Below are 18480 nucleotides of genomic sequence, written 5' to 3'. Positions count from 1 at the left end.
CAATTAGCCCACAAAGAGGCCCAAACAGCCCCCATCAGCCCACTAAATACTGACTTTCTATGGCACCTTATAGCAGCCCCTCTGGCATTTGCCAGAACCCACAGATTGCCAGTCCGGGCCTGTTGGGGAGAGAACTACATGCTTCAAAAGGCTGCCCATTTGGACGCCATAATGCCTGCATATTATACACTTTGGAAGTCCATGTGCCTCCATAGCTATCCGGTCCGTAGATAAAGGATTCCATCAGAACTAGAAGAGTACCGTCAATGAGTATCAGGGGGGCCTCATTTCTTAGGGGTCTTTGCCCCAGTGAATGGTTATTTTATTTCCTCTAATTAATGTGTAAGTGACTGGCAGTGCTTATGTTGGCCTCTTATACTGGAAAAAAATACTCTTCACAAATGCCTGGGCCAAGCCTGGGTGTCTGTGTTTTGTATCTGCGGCTGATAAATGCAGAATAGCCATCGTCCATATAAGCATGTGGACCCCCCTTCTTTTTATCCCACTTGTTCTATCATGGAATATGATCCCATTAAATAGAAGGCATGCCATTTCCAACAGCCCTATTCCAAGATGGTGGCATCACACACACACACACTGGGCCACACAGTCACAGACAAATATGTGGAGCTGCCAACACAAGAGTGGCAGCTCCATTCAAGAGAGCTTCAATTTGCAGCTTTTTATAAGGCTAAATTAAAGGAACAGTAAAGGAACAGTAAATAAATGACAATATAATGTACTCTTACCCTGCACCGGTAAATTGGTGTGTTTGCTTCCGAAAAAAACAGTGATTACCGATTGCAGCAATATAGAGGAGTGCAGAGATGGGTGCAAAGCGCCCTTGTTTTTTTTCCCCTTGCACCCTGCCCTGCACTTAGTACACAATCTACCAAATTCCCAAAATGAAGGGCCCTTAAAAAAAAGTTTTTCAGCTCAGTGAGCAATAGTTACACCACTGCCTCATTTTGTATGGGAAAATGTATATTTTATGGAAGGTTTAATTTTTTTATTAACAGTGAAGTGCATTACCAAAAACATAAATATCTAACAATAAGGGGGTGGGGGGGGGCACTTCTGCAGAGTTTTTTTTTTTAAATACAACACCGGCCTTGTCTTGGATTGTGGGAGTTACAGTTCAGCCATAGGGAGAGTCTATACTTAAAAAGGCACAATGTAGTTAAGACCCCCTCCCAAAAAGTTATTAATAGATTGGCTGCAGGGTTCATTATAGGTAAGCAAAGAACAAATATAGAACAAGGGCCTGGAATTTACACGGACGCACAACAGGCAGACGCACTATAGTCGCACCAACAAAACTGTTCCGCCGCTGTGATCGCGCAGCATCAGGGCCGTAAATACAGAGGAAGCAGACCATGCGCTGCAGGGAGGCCCCAGGAGTTATAGGGGGCCCCATGAAGCCCTAAGGATAGAAGTCCACGGGTGATTTTAAGTGCGATAACGTCCGTTCTGGCACGCTGAGATGAATCTCAGGCGTCACGTGGGATGCGCTGAATCTAAGGTAAATAATAGGAATATTAGATGTTGTCTCTACACTAGTGATGGGCCAACTTATTCACCAGGTGCGAATTCGTTGCGAATTTCCGCACTTTGCCGTCGGCGAATAAATTCACGAACATTCCGACGCAACAGTTCTGATGCTGGCGACAATTAATAGGCGCCCATTGACTTAAATGCGCGTCAGAATTGTCACCAGCATTTGAATTGACGCCAACGTCAAACTCAGGTTTCACAGATTTTTCGCGAATTTTGAGGGGAATTCACATATTTTTCGGCAAAGCGAAACATTGCGAAAGAGAAATTCGCCCATCACTGCTCTACATGACTGTCGGATAGGGTTGCCACCTGGCCGGTATTTTACTGGCCTGGCTGGTAAAAATTATGGTTGATCCCAATGTTATTAATAGGGAAAAAAGATAAATATATATGAAGGCCAGTATTTTTTCCAGAAAAGGTGTCAACCCTACTGTTGGAAGAAGACACAACATGCAGCGTTTGCATCTGACAGTCTTGTTGATGCACGCAGCGACAATGGCCGACATTCCTATTACTTACCTTCGATTCGGCTAGGGTTGCCACCTGGCCGGTATTTTACTAGCCAGGCCAGTAAAAATGATGGTTGATCCCAATGTTATTAATAGAGAAAAAAGATAAATAGATAGTGCGACTAATGATGGGGGTGAACTGTAATGAAAAATTCACGAAACGCAAATTTTGACGCCAGCGACAATTCCGACACTCATTAAAGTCAATGGGCATGCGTCTGAATTATTGCTGCCGTCAAAAACAATTTTCGCCGCAATTTTGCGAATTTATTCGCCGGTGCAACTTGTAAATTCACAGCAAATTCACGCCTGGCCGGTATTTTACTGGCCTGGCCGGTAAAAATTATGGTTGATCCCAATGTTATTAATAGGGAAAAAAGACAAACATATGGAAAGGCCGGTATTTTTTTCCAGAAAAGGTGGCAACCCTACTGTCAGATGAAGACGCAACATGCAGCGTGTTGGATGCACGCAGCGACAATGGCCGACATTCTTATTACTTACTTTAGATTCGGCTACGGTTGCCATCTGGCCTGTATTTTACTGGCCTGGCCGGTAAAAATGATGGTTGATCCCAATGTTAGTAATAGGGAAAGAAAATAAATATATAGGAAGGCCGGTATTTTTTTTCCAGAAAAGGTGGCAACCCTAGATTCGGCGCATCCAACGCAACTAGTGATGGGGGTGAATTGTCCGGAAAAATTCACGAGAATTTTGACCCGGTGACAATTCCGACGCGCATTGAAGTAAATGGGTGTATGTGAATTATCGCCGTTGTTGGAATTATCGCTGGTGTCGGAAAATAAATTTGCCGAAATTTCACTAATTTATTCGCCGGCTCAATTGGAAATTCACAGCGATTTCACGCCTGGCCGGTATTTTACTGACCTGGCCGGTAAAAATGATGGTTGATCCCAATGTTATTAATAGGGAATAAAGATAAATATATAGGAAGGCCGGTATTTTTTTCCAGAAAAGGTGGCAGCCCTAGATTCGGTGCATCCAACGCAACTGGTGATGGGGGCGAATTGTCCTAAAAAATTCACGAAACGCGAATGTTGACAATTCCGATGTGCAGTAACGTAACTAGAGGGGGGCGGGCCCTGGCGCGGGACGTGCAGCCGGGCCCCCACCCCTCTCCATACATCATTTTCCGCCGCCGGAGTCAGTGGCACGCGAGCTGCCGGGGGGCCCTGAGGGGGTGCAGAACCTGGCCCAATTGCACCCCCTGCTCCCCCGGTAGTTATGCCACTGCCAATGTGCATTAAAGTCAATGGGCGTACGTTCATTAGCGCCGGCGTGGGAATTATCGCAGGTGTCAAAAAAAATGTTGCCGCAATTTTGCAAATTTATTTGCCGGCGCAACACGGAAATCCACCGTGAATTCGCGCCTGCCAAATAAATTAGCCCGTCACTAGACGCGACGCCTACGATTCATCTCAGCCTGTTGGAACGGGCGGCACTTAAAATCATATCGGGGGGGGCCTGAAAAAGAATTTGCTGTGGGGCCCATTAATATCTAGTTCCGCCAGTGTGCAGCATAAAAATAAATACTCTGGGGTGAAAGAGTTGAAAAGAAGAAAAATAAGAATTAAAACACATGCTAGCACTTAAAGTCAAGGAGGTGGGGAGAGAGAAAGAAAAAACAAAAAAAAAACTTCCTTAATCATTGACAAATGCTGTGATCCCCCAGCCAAGCTCTGGCTCCCTCTCCCTTTACTTTCTGCCTCTCTTTAAAGTTTCCCTTTTTTTTTTTTTTTGCTTTTTCTTGACTTTTTTATGTGGCTATTACTGTTCTCTGAAAGATCTGATGTTGCAAGTTGCAGAGTCTTTAGATCCCTTCCCCCCCTCCTTTCCTTTTGCCTCCCTGCCTCGCAGCACTTCAGGGGTTAAAAGTGATTGAAGGCTCTTTGAAGATGGGATGAAAGGAATAGCTGCTGGAGACTCTGCGCTCTGATTGGCCCGGCGCCCTTCAAAGGCCTCTTTTTCTTAACCAGAGGGGGGGAGTCTGGCTTTAAGAAAGGAATTCAGAAATGCCAGGTCCTGGCAGCTGCACGGAAACGGCCGCGGAGATCCGATCGCTGGGGGGGAAAAAAATCGAAAAGATTCATTTTCGTCGTAGGACCGAATTCATTCGCCGGATGCGGCGCCGGAGAGAGATATAAGCGAACACTGGCATTTTTTATTTTATTCGGAGCGGCTTTTGTGTGGGATTGAGAGGGCGCGCGTGTTTATGGCGCTGCCAGGACGCAGCTCTCAGTGATCTCCACTGATGTTTCATTAAAGCCATAACACCCCTTTGTTCTTTTGGCTTTGTCCCCAGGGGGAGTGAAAAAGGGCTTTTTGGTTTTGATTAAAAAAAAAAAAAAAAAAGTTCAGAGAGAGAAGAGGGAGGGAGATCTTTGCAGTTGTAACTTACTCAACAACAAGGTGTGAGCTGATTCCTCTTCTCTCTCCTCTTTTATACATTTTGTTCTCCCTTCTCCGCTGTGGATTTACTTTCTGCCTCCGCTTGGATTTATTAAAGGGCAGCGATGAGAGCCGATCACATGGGATTATTATTATTATTACTGGACTTTTAGCGCAAAGGAGCCGCCGCTGTCGCATAAACGAGGTAAGTGGCGCTGCTCCCCCTCTCCATGCGGAAACTTTACAACTGATCCCCCTCCTGCTGCTGCTGCTGCTGAGGAACGTGCTGCCCGGGGTCGGGGGGAGTCGGGAGAGCCGCTGGCCTTTACTCTTGGATCCCAAAAAATAAACTTCGCTGGGAACACAATTCCCACCTCCCTCTCTCTCCTGTACGACAGGCTCCCAGTTCAGGGGGCTACACATCTGCTCTCTGTATTTTTAGCTTCTGGAGGGCACAGCCTGGCTGAACTACATTTCCCAGCATTCCCTGTAGCTCTTAGGAGGGTTGGTGGTAGTTCAGCGATTGAGGGGCTTCTATTGAACAAGCCTGTGGTTTCTGAACTCATTTGTATCAATCAGGTGTCAGAGCAGGATCTAGACTTGTACAAGTGTATCCAACTATAGCCAGAGTGTGGTAGCCAGAGTGTGGTAGCCAGAGTGTGGTAGCCAGAGTGTGGTAGCCAGAGTGTGGTAGCCAGAGTGTGGTAGCCAGAGTGTGGTAGCCAGAGTGTGGTAGCCAGAGTGTGGTAGCCAGAGTGTGGTAGCCAGAGTGTGGTAGCCAGAGTGTGGCCATGTAGTTTCTGAACACATTTGTATTAATCAGGTATCAGACCAGGATATAGTCCTATACAATGTATCCAACTGTAGCCAGAGTGTAAACCTGTAGTTTATGAACACATTTGTATCGGAGTAGTATCCAGCCATATAAAATGTATCCAACTATAGCCAGAGTGTAGCCGTGTCGTTTCTGAATGCATTTGTATCAATCGGGTGTCAGAGTAGGATCTAGCCATATACAATGTCAATGTAGGCAGAGTGTAGTAGGCAGAGTGTAGTAGGCAGAGTGTAGTAGGCAGAGTGTAGTAGGCAGAGTGTAGTAGGCAGAGTGTAGTAGGCAGAGTGTAGTAGGCAGAGTGTAGTAGGCAGAGTGTAGTAGGCAGAGTGTAGTAGGCAGAGTGTAGTAGGCAATTTATTTATCGTACTCCAAAGTAGGATAAATTGTTTCTTTTTAAAGTGGTTTCAGTTGTATTTCATTGTTTTACAACTTTGTTTATGTTTTTATTAAAAACTCTCAAAATGGAGCTGAGGGCTACAAATATTGCATTAAAAAATTACTTTCTGGGGGGGAGGGAGAGTGTGGGGGGGGGGGTCTAAAACATCCTTTAGGAGGTGTGAATACATTTTATTGGCTCTCTCTCCATGTGGTTTGTAATGGATACTTGGGCTTGTGTAAAGCCGCCTCTTGCTTGGCCTTATGGGTGAACGTCTTGGGATCCGGCTGGTGTTCTCTCCTGATTTTTATTTTAAAGTTCTGATGGACGGCCGGGGTCATGTAAAATAAATAATCTAAAGCCGATGTTGCGCTGTTCAAGAGCATGGCTCCAGAGTAATGCAAAATCCTGTGCTGTAGTTCAGAGAGCAGCAGGGGGGCTCATGATAACCCCCTTTCCTTCACACTTACAAATAAACCATCAACTTTTCCCCTTTTCTTTTTTTGTACCTTTGGCCACAAGGAAGTGATCACCTCGTTTCCTTCGTTTGCCATGGGTGGATAATTTGATTACACACTTCTGTGCTTAATATGCATCCCAAAGATGATGGGCCTGTTTAAGTTTAAGGGGGCAACGTGGGCCTCTCTCCAGGCTTGGATTTCATGAGGGTTGATGGAATATTTTTTTTTTTTAACTTCCCCTTATCCACAAACGTCTGTGAACTTGTACCTATAAAACTATTCCAACATCTGGATATATTAGACGCGTTCCTTGTTATGTTGGTGAGGAGAGAGAGAGAGTTAGACTTAAGCCCACCTGTTGTGAATAATTTTCTTCTGAAAAACACTACGGGGCGACAGGGGTATGGCGTAAGTCATGTTGAAAAGGAGGAAAATGGTTCCCAGATGGCTATTACTTGTAATAGAAGCTCGGAGTTCCGGAGAAGTTTGAGCTGCAGCTTTTTTTTTTTTTTTTAAAGTGGATTCTTCTTGCAAAGCGAAAACCTTTTTAATGGGTTCTCCTAAGACTTCCAGAGACTTTTGACAGCCTTGATGAAAGTCTATTATTTTATTCTTCAGCCAGGACAGTGTGACTTGTAAGTAGGGTTGCCACCTGGCTGCTATTTTATTGGCCTGGCTGGTAAAAATGATGGTTGATCCCAATGTAATTAATAGGGAAAAAAGATAAATATATAGGAAGGCCGGTATTTTTATCCAGAAAGGGTGGCAACCCTACTTGAAAGGGATTGTAGAAACTGCAGTAAATGGTGTGTGTGGGATTGACCATAGAACGTTTGATTCCATTGTGATCTCTATTGTAGTTCCTATGTTAATGTGGTGGTAGCTGTAGAGTTGTCCATCCTGCAGCCACTACATTCTTGAAGTTTTGGAGCTGTAAATTCCAGTACCTGCCAAGGCTGGGCGTTGTAGATGGAGAGCAATGCGTTGGCCTTCTCACTACAAGACCGAGTGTCAAACATGATTTATGGTTAATGAAATGGCTACTTTGGTTTTAAGGTTCATTCAGTGAAAATACTTGTAGTGGGGTAGATAATAGTGTGTGCCAGGCTGGGCCGGTCCATACCACTTTGGATAACATCTTCTCAAAGTTATGTTTCTTGTTTAAAATAATGTAAAACCTAGTTATGAAGTGTATACAGAGGACACTAATGATCACAGGTTGGCTCCTTTCTTATTCTGGAAATCTCTATGGTCCCACGTGTGTTAAAAAGGCACAAAGGGAAGTTTGTCTCATTGCAGCTGTTGTCATATCTTTTCAGAGGCTTGGCTTTACTGACATCTTCTTCCTAACCCTACCTTAACCTCAGACCCTCCATGGGCTTTGAACTCCCAACCTTCAGCTTCCTTACCACGAATGGAGCTGGAAAAACCATCAGATGAAGTGCTATGACCTTAACACATAACCCCCTAGTCTGCCCACTTTGCTTATTGAGTTTGTAGATAGTCGAGATTAACAGAAGGTTGGTTTTTTCCAATTGTTAATTTTTTTTTATTTTATTTGTTATTTAAGGATATTTGTAAAGACTCCTGGCAGCCATGAGTTCTGCTGGAGTACTGACCTGCATCCCAGACTCTGGACGTATCTTCAGGGAAACTTCTTTGCGTCCACCTGTACCAGGCCAGGAGACTAAAAACTACAAGGTATGTGTCCAGGACTTCCTTCTAACTAATGTGTGACTGTAGACTGTCTACTGTAGACCATCTAGAAGGACAATGCAAGTAGGGATGTCCCAACTTAAGATCATATATTAATATTATTAAAGGGGTTGTTAACCTTCAAACACTTTTTTGGTGACATCACTGTTCATTTATAAAATGTGGCATCCACCAACATTCATAAGGTCCCTCTGACATTCCATGACTTGATGTGGTCACCAGTTCTTACAAAATCCTACTAATATACACTTGGATTAAATTATCCCTCTACTATTCAGTCCCACCCACTTTTATAGCAACTTTATACTAAACCAAGTTGTTTATCTCTGCTCGGGTTCCCAGTCATTCATTGATGGTTTTTATAAGAGGAAGTCACAAGTTCTTTGGTTACTCATCAATTTACCAGCAATTATATTTCAAAAGAGGCAAAGTGATTTATCTCTCGGCTGAGAACTTCTCTTTGATCAGCCCTCCCAGCCCCCATCTGTTGGCCCTTTTGGAAGTCAGAATGGTTTCCTGAAGATGGGAACGTGCAATAACATGCTGATTATTTTAATGTCAGGGTGAAGAAGTAAAAGTAAATATATAGGGCTAAACATATTTCAAATTCACGTACCCCATCAAACTAATGCCTGTACTTTTATTTTCAGCCCGAAAAGTTCACCATGGATTCTCAGCACTTAAAACACAAGGAAGATTTTATCCGTGAAGCTGAAGGCTGCGTTGCCCATGATTCCCGCTTTTCCAGATGGGGCAGGTCTCTAAATCTTCTGCTGGACGACCAGGATGGAGCAACACTTTTCCGCATGTACTTGGAAGGGGAAGGTCTTGGGGATCTTTTAAGTTTCTGGTTTGCTTGCAATGGATTTAGGGCTATGGACCCATCGGAACCCAAGACATCGAAAACAGCTAAAGCCATATATCGCTGGTATGTACAAAATAGTTCAGCCGTTTTATGCCGCTTAAAGCCATCCACCCGCACCCAAGTGAAGGAGTGTGTGAAGAACCAACAATTGAACAAGACTGTGTTTGACCAGGCCCAGCAAGAGATACAAAGGGCAATGGAGCAGGAGGCATTTACCTCCTTTTTGCAGTCTGATATATGCAAGGAGTATGCTCGTGGTGTTGAAGACAGTCCAACTCCAGACAGTCCTGGGCCAGGGCTTCCAACATTGGCTGAGGATGAGGAGTTTGGAGGGTTACACCATTTTTCTTCTGGAATTGGGAAAATAAATCGTGCCTTAGGTCGGATCCCTCCTAGAAACCAAAGGTGAGAGCACTGAAGAAGCAAATGGCAGAAACTCTCACCCCCAAGGGTGTTTGGGTCTATCTAACTTATTGTGGAGTCTCTGTGTGTTTCAACTGTAGTATTTGTAATCCTTTCGTGTGGTTTATAAACGTTTGCTGACGTGGTTTTGAGTCTTAAAAGATGCAAATATGGGATCTATAATCCAGAAGATCCGGGGCTTTCCAGATAAGGGATAGTTCTGTATTGTAGGCTACCATGCCCTAAGGGCAGAGACACACGTCAGATTCGGGGAGATTAGTCGCCCAGCTACAAATCTCCTCTTCTTGCGGACGACTGGGCTAGAATCTAAATAGTCGGCGGGCTGGCAATAGGTGCGCTTCAGTTTTCTGAAGTCGCTCGAAGTTGCCTCACGAGGAAACTTCAGGCGACTTTGGAAAATGGATCAATCCGAGTGTCATCCTGCCGTCTATTTACATTCTTGCCAGCGATAAGCAGTTCGGGGAGATTAGTTGCTCCGAAGAAGTGGCGATTTATCACCGGGTGACTAAATCTCCCCGAATCTGTGCGTGTGTCTCTGCCCTAAGTCTACCTAAAACCTAACAGAATTGTTTGAACTGAAGGCCCAAAGTCTTATTAAAGAGAGTGATCTATGATTGTTTTCCTTTTTTCTAATAGTTTGCTTAAGTGAGGCACTATAGCATATGGCATGCCTGTATGTTGGAGCTTTCTGGATAAAGTGTTACCAGATCATAGATCCCATATCTGTAACTTTAATGGAAACAAAGTTTCAAAAGTTCAGCATTATCTGAGCTCTTGCTTCTGCTCAGGGCTTATTTACCCATGTAGTGTCCATTGACTATCCATCTGGTAAACCAACCTGGTGTATATGCGCTAAAGCACCGAGGCAGCTCTGTCTTATAACTTGTTGGTTCCAGGCAAAGAAGTAATATACTTGTATTAATTGTAGTCTTCACTGTAATGGCAGAGAAACACGTGGAGATTCGGGGAGATTTAGTCGTCTGGCGACAAATTGCCTCTTCTTCGGGTGACTAATCTCCCCGAACTGCCTTCCTGCCGGCTAGAATCTAACTTGCCGGCTGGATGGCACTCTGAGTGCTTCGTTGCCTCACGAGGAAACTTCAGGCGACTTCTGGCAACTTTGCTCCAAGTGCCGATTCTAGCCGGCGGGAAGGTAGGGGAAGGCAGTTCGGGAGTTTGTAGCCGGGCGACTAAATCTTCCCGAATCTCCATGTGTGTCTCTGCCCTAAAGGTAAGGGCTCATGGGCAGATTCGGGGAGATTAGTCGCCCCGCGACAAATCACCTCTTCTTCGGGGGGACAATCTCCCCGAACTGCCTTCCCCTACCTTCTTTCCAGCTAGAATGTAAATTGCCAGCGGGATGGCACTCGTGGCGTTTCAAGAGGAAACTTCGGGCAACTTCGGAAAACAAAACGACGCGAGTGCCATACCGCTGGCAATTTACATTCTGGCTGGGGGGAAGGTAGGGGAAGGCAGTTCGGGGAAAGTGTCGCCCGAAGAAGAGGTGATTTGTCGCTGGGGCAACTAATCTCCCTGAATCTGCCCGTGTGCCCTTACCCTTAGGGCAGAGACACATATCCTGTTGGCGATTTTTCATTATAGCCGGCGGGAATGTGGGGGGAGGCAGTTGGTGACATTAGTCGCCCCGAAGAAGAGGAGATTTGTTGCCGGGGCGACTAATCTGCCCATGTGCCCTTACCCTAAGAGATGAAACTGGTATCTATCTGCCCATATATCTGTTTTTTTTCTTATTTTTTTCCTCTTTTCTTTGTCTCTAATTCTCCCCCCACCCCCCACATTTGTGTTAAAGGTTAACTTAGCTGTTATTCCTTTCCCTGAGCTCGCATATCTTTGATGTGAACAAAATCTTTCCCTGCTTCGGAGATCAAAGAACATCTATAAAGAGGAATTTTTTTTCTTTCTTCCTTCTGTCGGAGCTCCCCCCTCCCGAGATGCCTTGCTGTTTCAAAGCCCTCATCTTATAATGACTTGTTTTTTTTATTACAGTTATTCTTTTTATTTTATGGCTTATGTTGCATTAAATGGCAAAAAATGCAATGCAGTATCAAGTTGGAAGATTATAGCTGGATCTAGTTCGTAGAGGCCCAATTACTCCTTTTATTTCCCCTCCTAATAAACAGGAGGGCACCTAACTATGGTCCACCTCCCTCACCTTTTTTTTTTTTATTTTTTTTTTTTAATGGAATGATTATAGTCCGTAACGATATAGGCATATAAAACTTGGCTATAAGGGTTTAAGCAGACGGGCAGATTTGGGAGGTTTAGACTAATCTCCACTTCGGGCGACTTCGGAAATTGAAGCGACGCGAGTGCATTGGCGCTGGCGTTTTGTCATTATAGCAGACGGCAGGTACGAGGAAGTCGCCCCGCAGAAGAGGCGATTAGTCGCCAGGCGACTAAATCTCCCGAATCTGCCTGTGTGCTTGAACCCTGAGACGACTTCGGAAATAGAAACGCCGCAAGTGCGCTGGCGTTTTGTCATTATAGCAGGTGGCAGGCACGGGGAAGGCAGTTCAGGGAGATTGTCGCCCCCGCAGAAGAGGTGATTAGTCGCCAGGGGACTAAATCTCCCCAAATTTGCCCATGTGCTAGATCCCGAAGTGTAATGGATGAATTACATATGATGGCATATAGAATAGTCTGATCTAGAACTGGTATACATGTGGCATTGTTTCTGGGATCGTACAAACCTATGACTAAATATTTTAATTGACACTTTTTTTTTTTTTTTAATTCGCTTTTTAGGTCTCATTTTCGAAAATCGGAACCAACCTATCCGTACTTTGCTCCTGCAGCCAGTATCAACGACAGTGAGATATCCAGCGATGCTTTGACAGAAGACAGTATGTCCATGACAGATGCGAGTGTGTAAGTGTCTTGTAATTCCCTTACCTGCCGATAAAAAGCATTTTATGTCCTCTCAACCCAAAGCAATGGCTGGATCACAATTTATTAAGCAGCCGTTCTGCACAAAATGTGGCCTAGATTTATTAGCTGGTACTGAATCCATATGTTGCCGATGAGAAAAAAACATTATAAAGTTTTAATGACAAGTGAAATCCTTCTATTTATAAATTAAATGGTCCTACAGGTTTAGACACGCGAAGCCCTCGTAGGCAGGTGGGTTTGCCGGCCCATGAGTCTTTCAGCAAGTTGACTGCCAGAGGGTAGAGGTCAAGCAACACACAACCTCTTGGTTATTGTCTTCCTGTTTTTGGAGACTATTCATAAAATACTTTGCTCACTTTGATGTTGGGAATGTTTTCATGCAGCACAGGAAATCACTTGAGAAACTTTGGACTTAAGAAGTCAGATACTTTGTTGATCAAATACCCATAAGGGTAAGGTCACACCTGGAGATTCAGGGAAATTTAGTCGCCCGGTGACTAATCACCTCTTCTTTGGGGCGACTAATCTCCCCGAATTGCTTCCCCCTGTCTTGCGCCTGCTTCAATGAAAAAACGCCTGCGGCATGGCACTCGCAGCGCTTCGTTTTCCGAAGTTGCCTCACTAGGAATCTTCTGGCGACTTCGGAAAACGAAGCGCTGCGAGTGCCATCCCACTGGCAATTCAGATTCTAGCCGGCGGGAAGGCAGTTCGGGGAAGTTCCCCAAATCTCCAGGTGTGACATTACCCTTACTGTAGGTTAAACTCTTCATACTTAGAATAGTATTAGAGATAAATCTGAATACTTCATAAAATGATCAACACTTTTTCTGGTTTAGTAATTTTTTTTTGTTTTTTTTAAATTGCAACAGAGATGGAATTCCGCCGTATCGCTCAAAAAAGCAGAGGGAGATCCACCGGAGCGTCAGCGCCAATGGACAAGTGTCTTTGCCTTTTGTTCCAGTAAGTCCAAGCGGAATGATCAAAATGATTTATTCTGTTCTTTGTTCTACCCACTTCCTTTTGCCTTGCTATGCTATGTTCCTACGTGTTTGTATGCCTGGGAGATAAAACATGACCTAGCAGTTGTGATCAAAGAGGAAATGCACTCTGATAACCTTAGATAAGGCCAGTCTCCTAAAGTACCTGTAATAATAAACTAGCACTTCTGTAAACAGTTCCGAATACCACACTAGCAAGCTTGGCTAATCTCCCAGATGTGACCTTCTTGCTCCTTGAGTCAGTAGGTGTTCTGTTTTGCAAGGTGAAGTATATGGCTCATCCCATTGATATCACTACAGTGGCATTGGGTCGGCTTATATTAATGGATTACTGTGTGTCTGAGCCCCTACCTGGCCATATATCTTCATGTTTGGCCAAGCAAAAAGGGGTACTGTGTAACGGGGAACTCTACCTATTGATTTTTTTCCCATTACTTAAGTCTGGCTCTTTGCTTCCCACAGAGGACTATGCGTCCACCAGCGGAGATGATGCCAGCCAGTCCGGCAGAGTTTGCAGCCAAGCTGACGATGGCTTTGGAGAGAGTAAAGAAACAAAGGGAGGCTGAAGAGAAACTGGAAGAAAGGTTGCAGAGGTTAAAAGAGGTGTGTAAAACGATTGTGCAGTGTTGTGTTGGATGAACCCTCTTCCTTTGCGTCAAGCAAAGTGAACAATTCAAGGAGAGGGGGGAAAAGAAATCTAGCACATAGCATTGATATGCACCTGGCACTGTGACAGGTTGACAAGCTGAGGCATGCAGGAATGAAGAATGCTACTGGAATAGCTTTTGGCAAGGTTCTGCCCTAAAGAAACGCGGAGCTTCAATCACATTGTGAACTTCAAAAGCCAGGGGGGCGGCTGTGATGCCGCAGAGAAGTTTCATATAATTTTCCGGCTTGTCTGTAAGAATGGCGACATTTAGCCATCAGTAGAAATATGTTTCATGCACGGCCCTATGTGACAGAAGTTAACACCTTTGAACCCAAAAAGAGATTTGTGTTTTTTTGGTGGGGAATTTTGGATGGCTTAAAGTTTTCTCAGTTTATCTTGGCAAGAAACAAATGGCCAGTCACTGAGTCCAGAGCTAAACTGTATATTTAGAGCCAGGAGTGACATTTGACCTATGCTAAATAGCTTTGCTGATGTTCGCTATGTAAATATGAGCCCTGTAAGCTGCTGAAGCTTGAATGGCAAACCCTATGGCTTTATTGAAGCTTAAAGGCAATGTCACGCATGTATATGTTAAAAAGTGCTATCTCGGGCAGCTGACGAGGTCAAGTGATGGTCTCCTATGTCTCCAAAAAAATCACTTGCATTAGCCATTTTACATTGTCATTCAGCCGGAAGAACATATATTAACATAAAGCGAATGTAACCCCTGCTGATAAACCAAATAGTTTTTTTTAATTAAAATTCGAGACCAATTATAAGTTTCCTCTCTGAACTCATCCACAGGATGAAGAAAAAGCCGACTATGACATCCCGCCATCCAATCACGAGACGGCACCTGTGGCTGCTTTAGAGGATGATCCACAGTCCATCCTTGATGACCATGTATCTAGAGTTCTGAAAACGCCAGCAAATCTCTCTCCAAGGGCGCAGTCCCCTTTCGTTCAAAGAAAAGGCAAATTTCAACCAGCCTCCTCGAAAGGGCAGACTTCCGCATCTTGTCACTTGCGTCCCAAAGTTCCTCAGGGTATGGAAACGTCTTCCACGTTGGCATCCGAGCACCGAAGCTCTTTGAGGTATGTATACCAATGATATGAGGAAATGAGCACTGAAATATGCATGAACAATTTAAATACAGTATCTATGTCCTTAATCCTTTTGTGTTCACCTTACTGTAAAAAGTGCCTCAAGTCTTAAGTCTATAGACTCTGCTAGGTCTCCAGGGATAGATACCTTAGACCTGCTCTAGAATGTAGTGATAGGAAAGGTGTTTTTTTTTTTTTTTTGGCACAATCTTAATACATTCATGTTTAAACAATGGAGTCTTTGCAACAGATTTAAAAAGAATGCCCTATATTAAAATTCCTGTTCTTTGTCAGCAGTCAACTCCCAAGAAGCTCCAGAAAACCAGAAGGTTGCACACAGCCCCACAAGCCAGAGGAATCGACCTCGTCGGCTGTGCTGACCACTCCTCTCTCTCCAGAGCAGGAAGCCGAGCGCAGCCACAGTGTCTTGCAATGGGTTCTAGATAGCGCAAAGTTGATGAAAAAACACCATCGAGAACCAACTGCCAGGTGGGTTTATAAAACAACAACATGTAGGTCTTGGGCATTTATCTGTGAATGCATAGTAGGCTTATTTTCTAAGCTGCTGTTCTTATTTTCTCCAATGATGATTATTGATTTCCTTTTTTATTTAGTGTTACTCACTGCCCTGAACTAAAGAAGGCCACGCACCGTGCAGCATCCCAACCAGCCCATTTGTTCCTGCAAGATACTTCCATGCCTCCACTTACAGCTCCCAACACTCTGGATCAACTGGAAGAGGCCAGGAGGCGTCTTGTAGAAGATAAGCGAGTTCCAAAACTTCATAAGCCCAGGTATAAAGTCAAGTACCACCCTCCTTTTTATTACTTCTATTAATAATAAGTGTTTGATTGCTGTTGGCCATATATTTCAATAGCACTATACCTTTCCATGGTAATCCGTGTATACCATACATTCGCTGTACTCCATCAGGCCCTGCCTGATACTTGCGAGCTCAATACTTCTTGCAGATGTGATATTTAATGGACACATTGAGTGGGGATCCCTTGTAAAATCCAATCCTCTCTATAAAGTCATTTTGCTTCGGAAAGTGTCCTCCTTCAATAATTCACAGTTTCTCTTTGTTTATATAAATGTATATGACCTTCAAATGAATTTGCAAATAAGACGCGCAATGTATTAAAAAAAAAAAATCGCACCACGGCTGTGCTTCATTTGTTTAAACACATTTGTTTGTGTTCAAGGTGTGCACAGTCTGCCACGCTGAAAGAAAAAAGCAAAACCATGGAAAGTGTCCCTTCCTCTGGCTTTTCTACTCTAAAGCTTTCAGAAGAGTAAGTACCTGCTGCCTTTAAATTATTTGCTGTTTGTATTGAAAATGCCTCTTGACTATTGAAACTTTGCTATATACATGTTGCCCTTATACCTTTAAAACAAAGTAGTCTAAACATCTACATGTATATTTTTTTTATAGGCATAAGGCAGCCAAGAAACCAAGTTCTGAGTGTCAAGGCCAAGGCCTTGCCATTGTCTACTACTTCTGCGGTGAAAGGATACCTTACATGATCCGTACCAAGGAGCCAAGCTTGACTCTACAAGAGTTCAAAGAGTTGTTGAGCAAGAAAGGAAGTTACAAGTATGTATTTGTTGCATGTTTTTATTAGAAATGTTATGTTCCTCTTTGGATCCAGGGATTGGGCTTATTAAAAGGGTTGGAACTAGATTAGATATAGGAATTCTCTAGTCAAAATATTCTGTTAGAACTTATTACTGGTGGGTCAAAGGCAGTTACAATGGAACTGTTTGGAGGACCATATCCTGGCCTGTGGACCTCCAGTTGGAAAGCCCTGTGATGGGAAAGTTGGTAGCTACAGATTATACATTAGCAACATATTACTAAATAGCTATTGACTATTCTTTTCTAGGTATTATTTCAAAAAGGAGAGCCATGAATTTGAATGCAACGCGGTTTTCCAAGAGGTCTCTGAAGAAGACGCTGTATTACCTTTGTTTGAGGAAAAGATAATCTGCAAGGTGGAAAGAGCATGTTGACCATGATATGGAACTGCAAGTGGAGTGGAGTTATTTGCTGCTGTCTATATGGGTTCATAGAAAACATAGCCAAGAATGGCGGCCATTGATTCAGAATTCTCTCACCTTGGTCCATTCTTGGAGAAGACAAATCCAAACGGTATTTCCTTTCAAATTAAAGGAATCCTAAGAGCAAATTTAAGTCCCAAGAGGAGCCAATGGAGTACCTATGAATGAATCAAACAATCTGAGGGAAAGGTGAAATCGATATTTTTCACAAAGAGGAGGAATTATTGTTTGATGGGAGTCCATCTTTCCCCAGGGTCGCATAACTGATGTTTTTAGAGGATGTGACTTTGGACTCTTTGCATCTAAATAAAAAAGAAACAAAACTTCGTTCCGGATATGCCACTATCTATAATTTGGTACTTAAAATGTACATTTATTTTTATTCTGCGTATTTATGAAACGGAAGATGTTTTTGATCATTTGGTGAACAAGCAAATCCTTGCCATCGTTTGGAGAATGTTCTATAATAATGTTTGAAGTAGAAATCACCACTATAAATGCTAAAAAAAAACAAAAAACTGGTAATCTGCAGGCTGTCCCTGTCACAGTCGGAGATGCAGCCTCGTCTTCAAAGTGCTCGATATTTGATAAACATAAAAAATCGACTCTGTTTGTCCTGTACGAATGCACATGTACATCTACAGTATCCCAAGGACTTTGCAATGGATGCCGCAGCTTCAAAGGCATGGAAACAAAGTAAGGAAAAAAAAAAGCAAGACTTATAAGTCGAATGAACTGGGAACATGAATAATTTATGGCTGCATGAGATCCTGCTTTCTTCCCCCTCCCTTTACGATTGAACTCCTGGTCATCAAACTATGCAAAGAATTGATATGCTGCTCTGAAGTTTCACTGGCTGCATTAATGTTGTGTGTTTGTAAATTGCATCACAGCAATGCTTGTGCCGTCCCAGGTCACAGGGAAGGAACTGCTAAACGCTGCCCAGCCCACCCTTTCTGGCAGTCAGAGATCTAATTATATATTGAGGTCTGATATTTTATATTTTGTTTTGTTTTTTTTTATATATAAATCTAACTTATTTTATAAATAGATTTTTTTTTATAGTATTTGGTACTCAAATTAGGACCTTCCGATATATATATTTTTTCTCTGTTCAGTTTTATAAACAGAGGGGTCCCTTTTAATGAGAGTTTGGGGCCCAAACATGAGTTGAAAGGCAAAGGACTTGCTGGGATCTCACTAGCACAATCTGCACAGGATGGATGGAGTCTTAACTCACAGTGGTACTGCGAACTGAATGGACTGTACTTTTTTCCTTTACAGACATGCGTTATTTAAGATTTATAATATATTTATCTTATACTCTGTTTTAAGGGTGTTTTATTGTCCCTTATTTCAAAGGGTTTGTTTTGCCTTTTGTAGATGTAAAAAGAACATGCTTGCTGTTAAAACAGTGATGACGGGGCATTTTGTGGGTTTGAATCCATGGCATATTAAAGAGGGTCTAATAAAAGGCGATGAAATTGTGGCATTTTATGTAATGTACATAAAATTATGGATTGTGCACCCTTTGGCCTCCAGATGTTCTTGAACTAAAAGTTCCCAGCATCCTACCATCAGCCAAAGGTCTATAGGTGCAATGCTGTT

The 18480-nt window shown here is 43.3% G+C and overlaps 1 protein-coding gene across 2 annotated transcripts; it reads left to right on the top strand.

Annotated features, from left to right (window-relative positions):
* Window positions 1–4075: 4075 nt before the first annotated feature.
* axin2.S (axin 2 (conductin, axil) S homeolog) lies at window positions 4076–18345 on the top strand. Of its 2 annotated transcripts, none has more exons than XM_018226973.2 (12): window positions 4076–4680; window positions 7718–7848; window positions 8514–9133; window positions 11918–12040; window positions 12931–13021; window positions 13522–13662; window positions 14513–14802; window positions 15109–15300; window positions 15426–15605; window positions 16017–16106; window positions 16247–16408; window positions 16698–18345. In XM_018226973.2, exons 2-12 carry the CDS (start codon window positions 7744–7746, stop codon window positions 16822–16824), a joined length of 2121 nt encoding a protein of 706 aa, XP_018082462.1. In that variant the 5' UTR covers window positions 4076–4680; window positions 7718–7743; the 3' UTR covers window positions 16825–18345.
* The last annotated feature ends 135 nt before the right edge of the window (window positions 18346–18480 follow it).

Source organism: Xenopus laevis, chromosome 7S (genome assembly GCF_017654675.1).
Source record: "Xenopus laevis strain J_2021 chromosome 7S, Xenopus_laevis_v10.1, whole genome shotgun sequence".
In the NCBI taxonomy this organism is placed as follows: domain Eukaryota; kingdom Metazoa; phylum Chordata; class Amphibia; order Anura; family Pipidae; genus Xenopus; species Xenopus laevis.
The sequence above is the reverse complement of the archived record's forward strand: the minus strand, read 5'-3'. Positions and strand labels throughout refer to the sequence as shown.

Bases quoted from the DNA above. Each gene is read 5' to 3' on its own strand.
- axin2.S (XM_018226973.2), top strand. From the start codon at position 7,744: ATGAGTTCTGCTGGAGTACTGACCTGCATCCCAGACTCTGGACGTATC. The intron at 7,849-8,513 runs GTATGTGTCCAG...TTTTATTTTCAG, and splicing joins AGGAGACTAAAAACTACAAG to CCCGAAAAGTTCACCATGGA. The intron at 14,803-15,108 runs GTATGTATACCA...CTTTGTCAGCAG, and splicing joins GAGCACCGAAGCTCTTTGAG to TCAACTCCCAAGAAGCTCCA.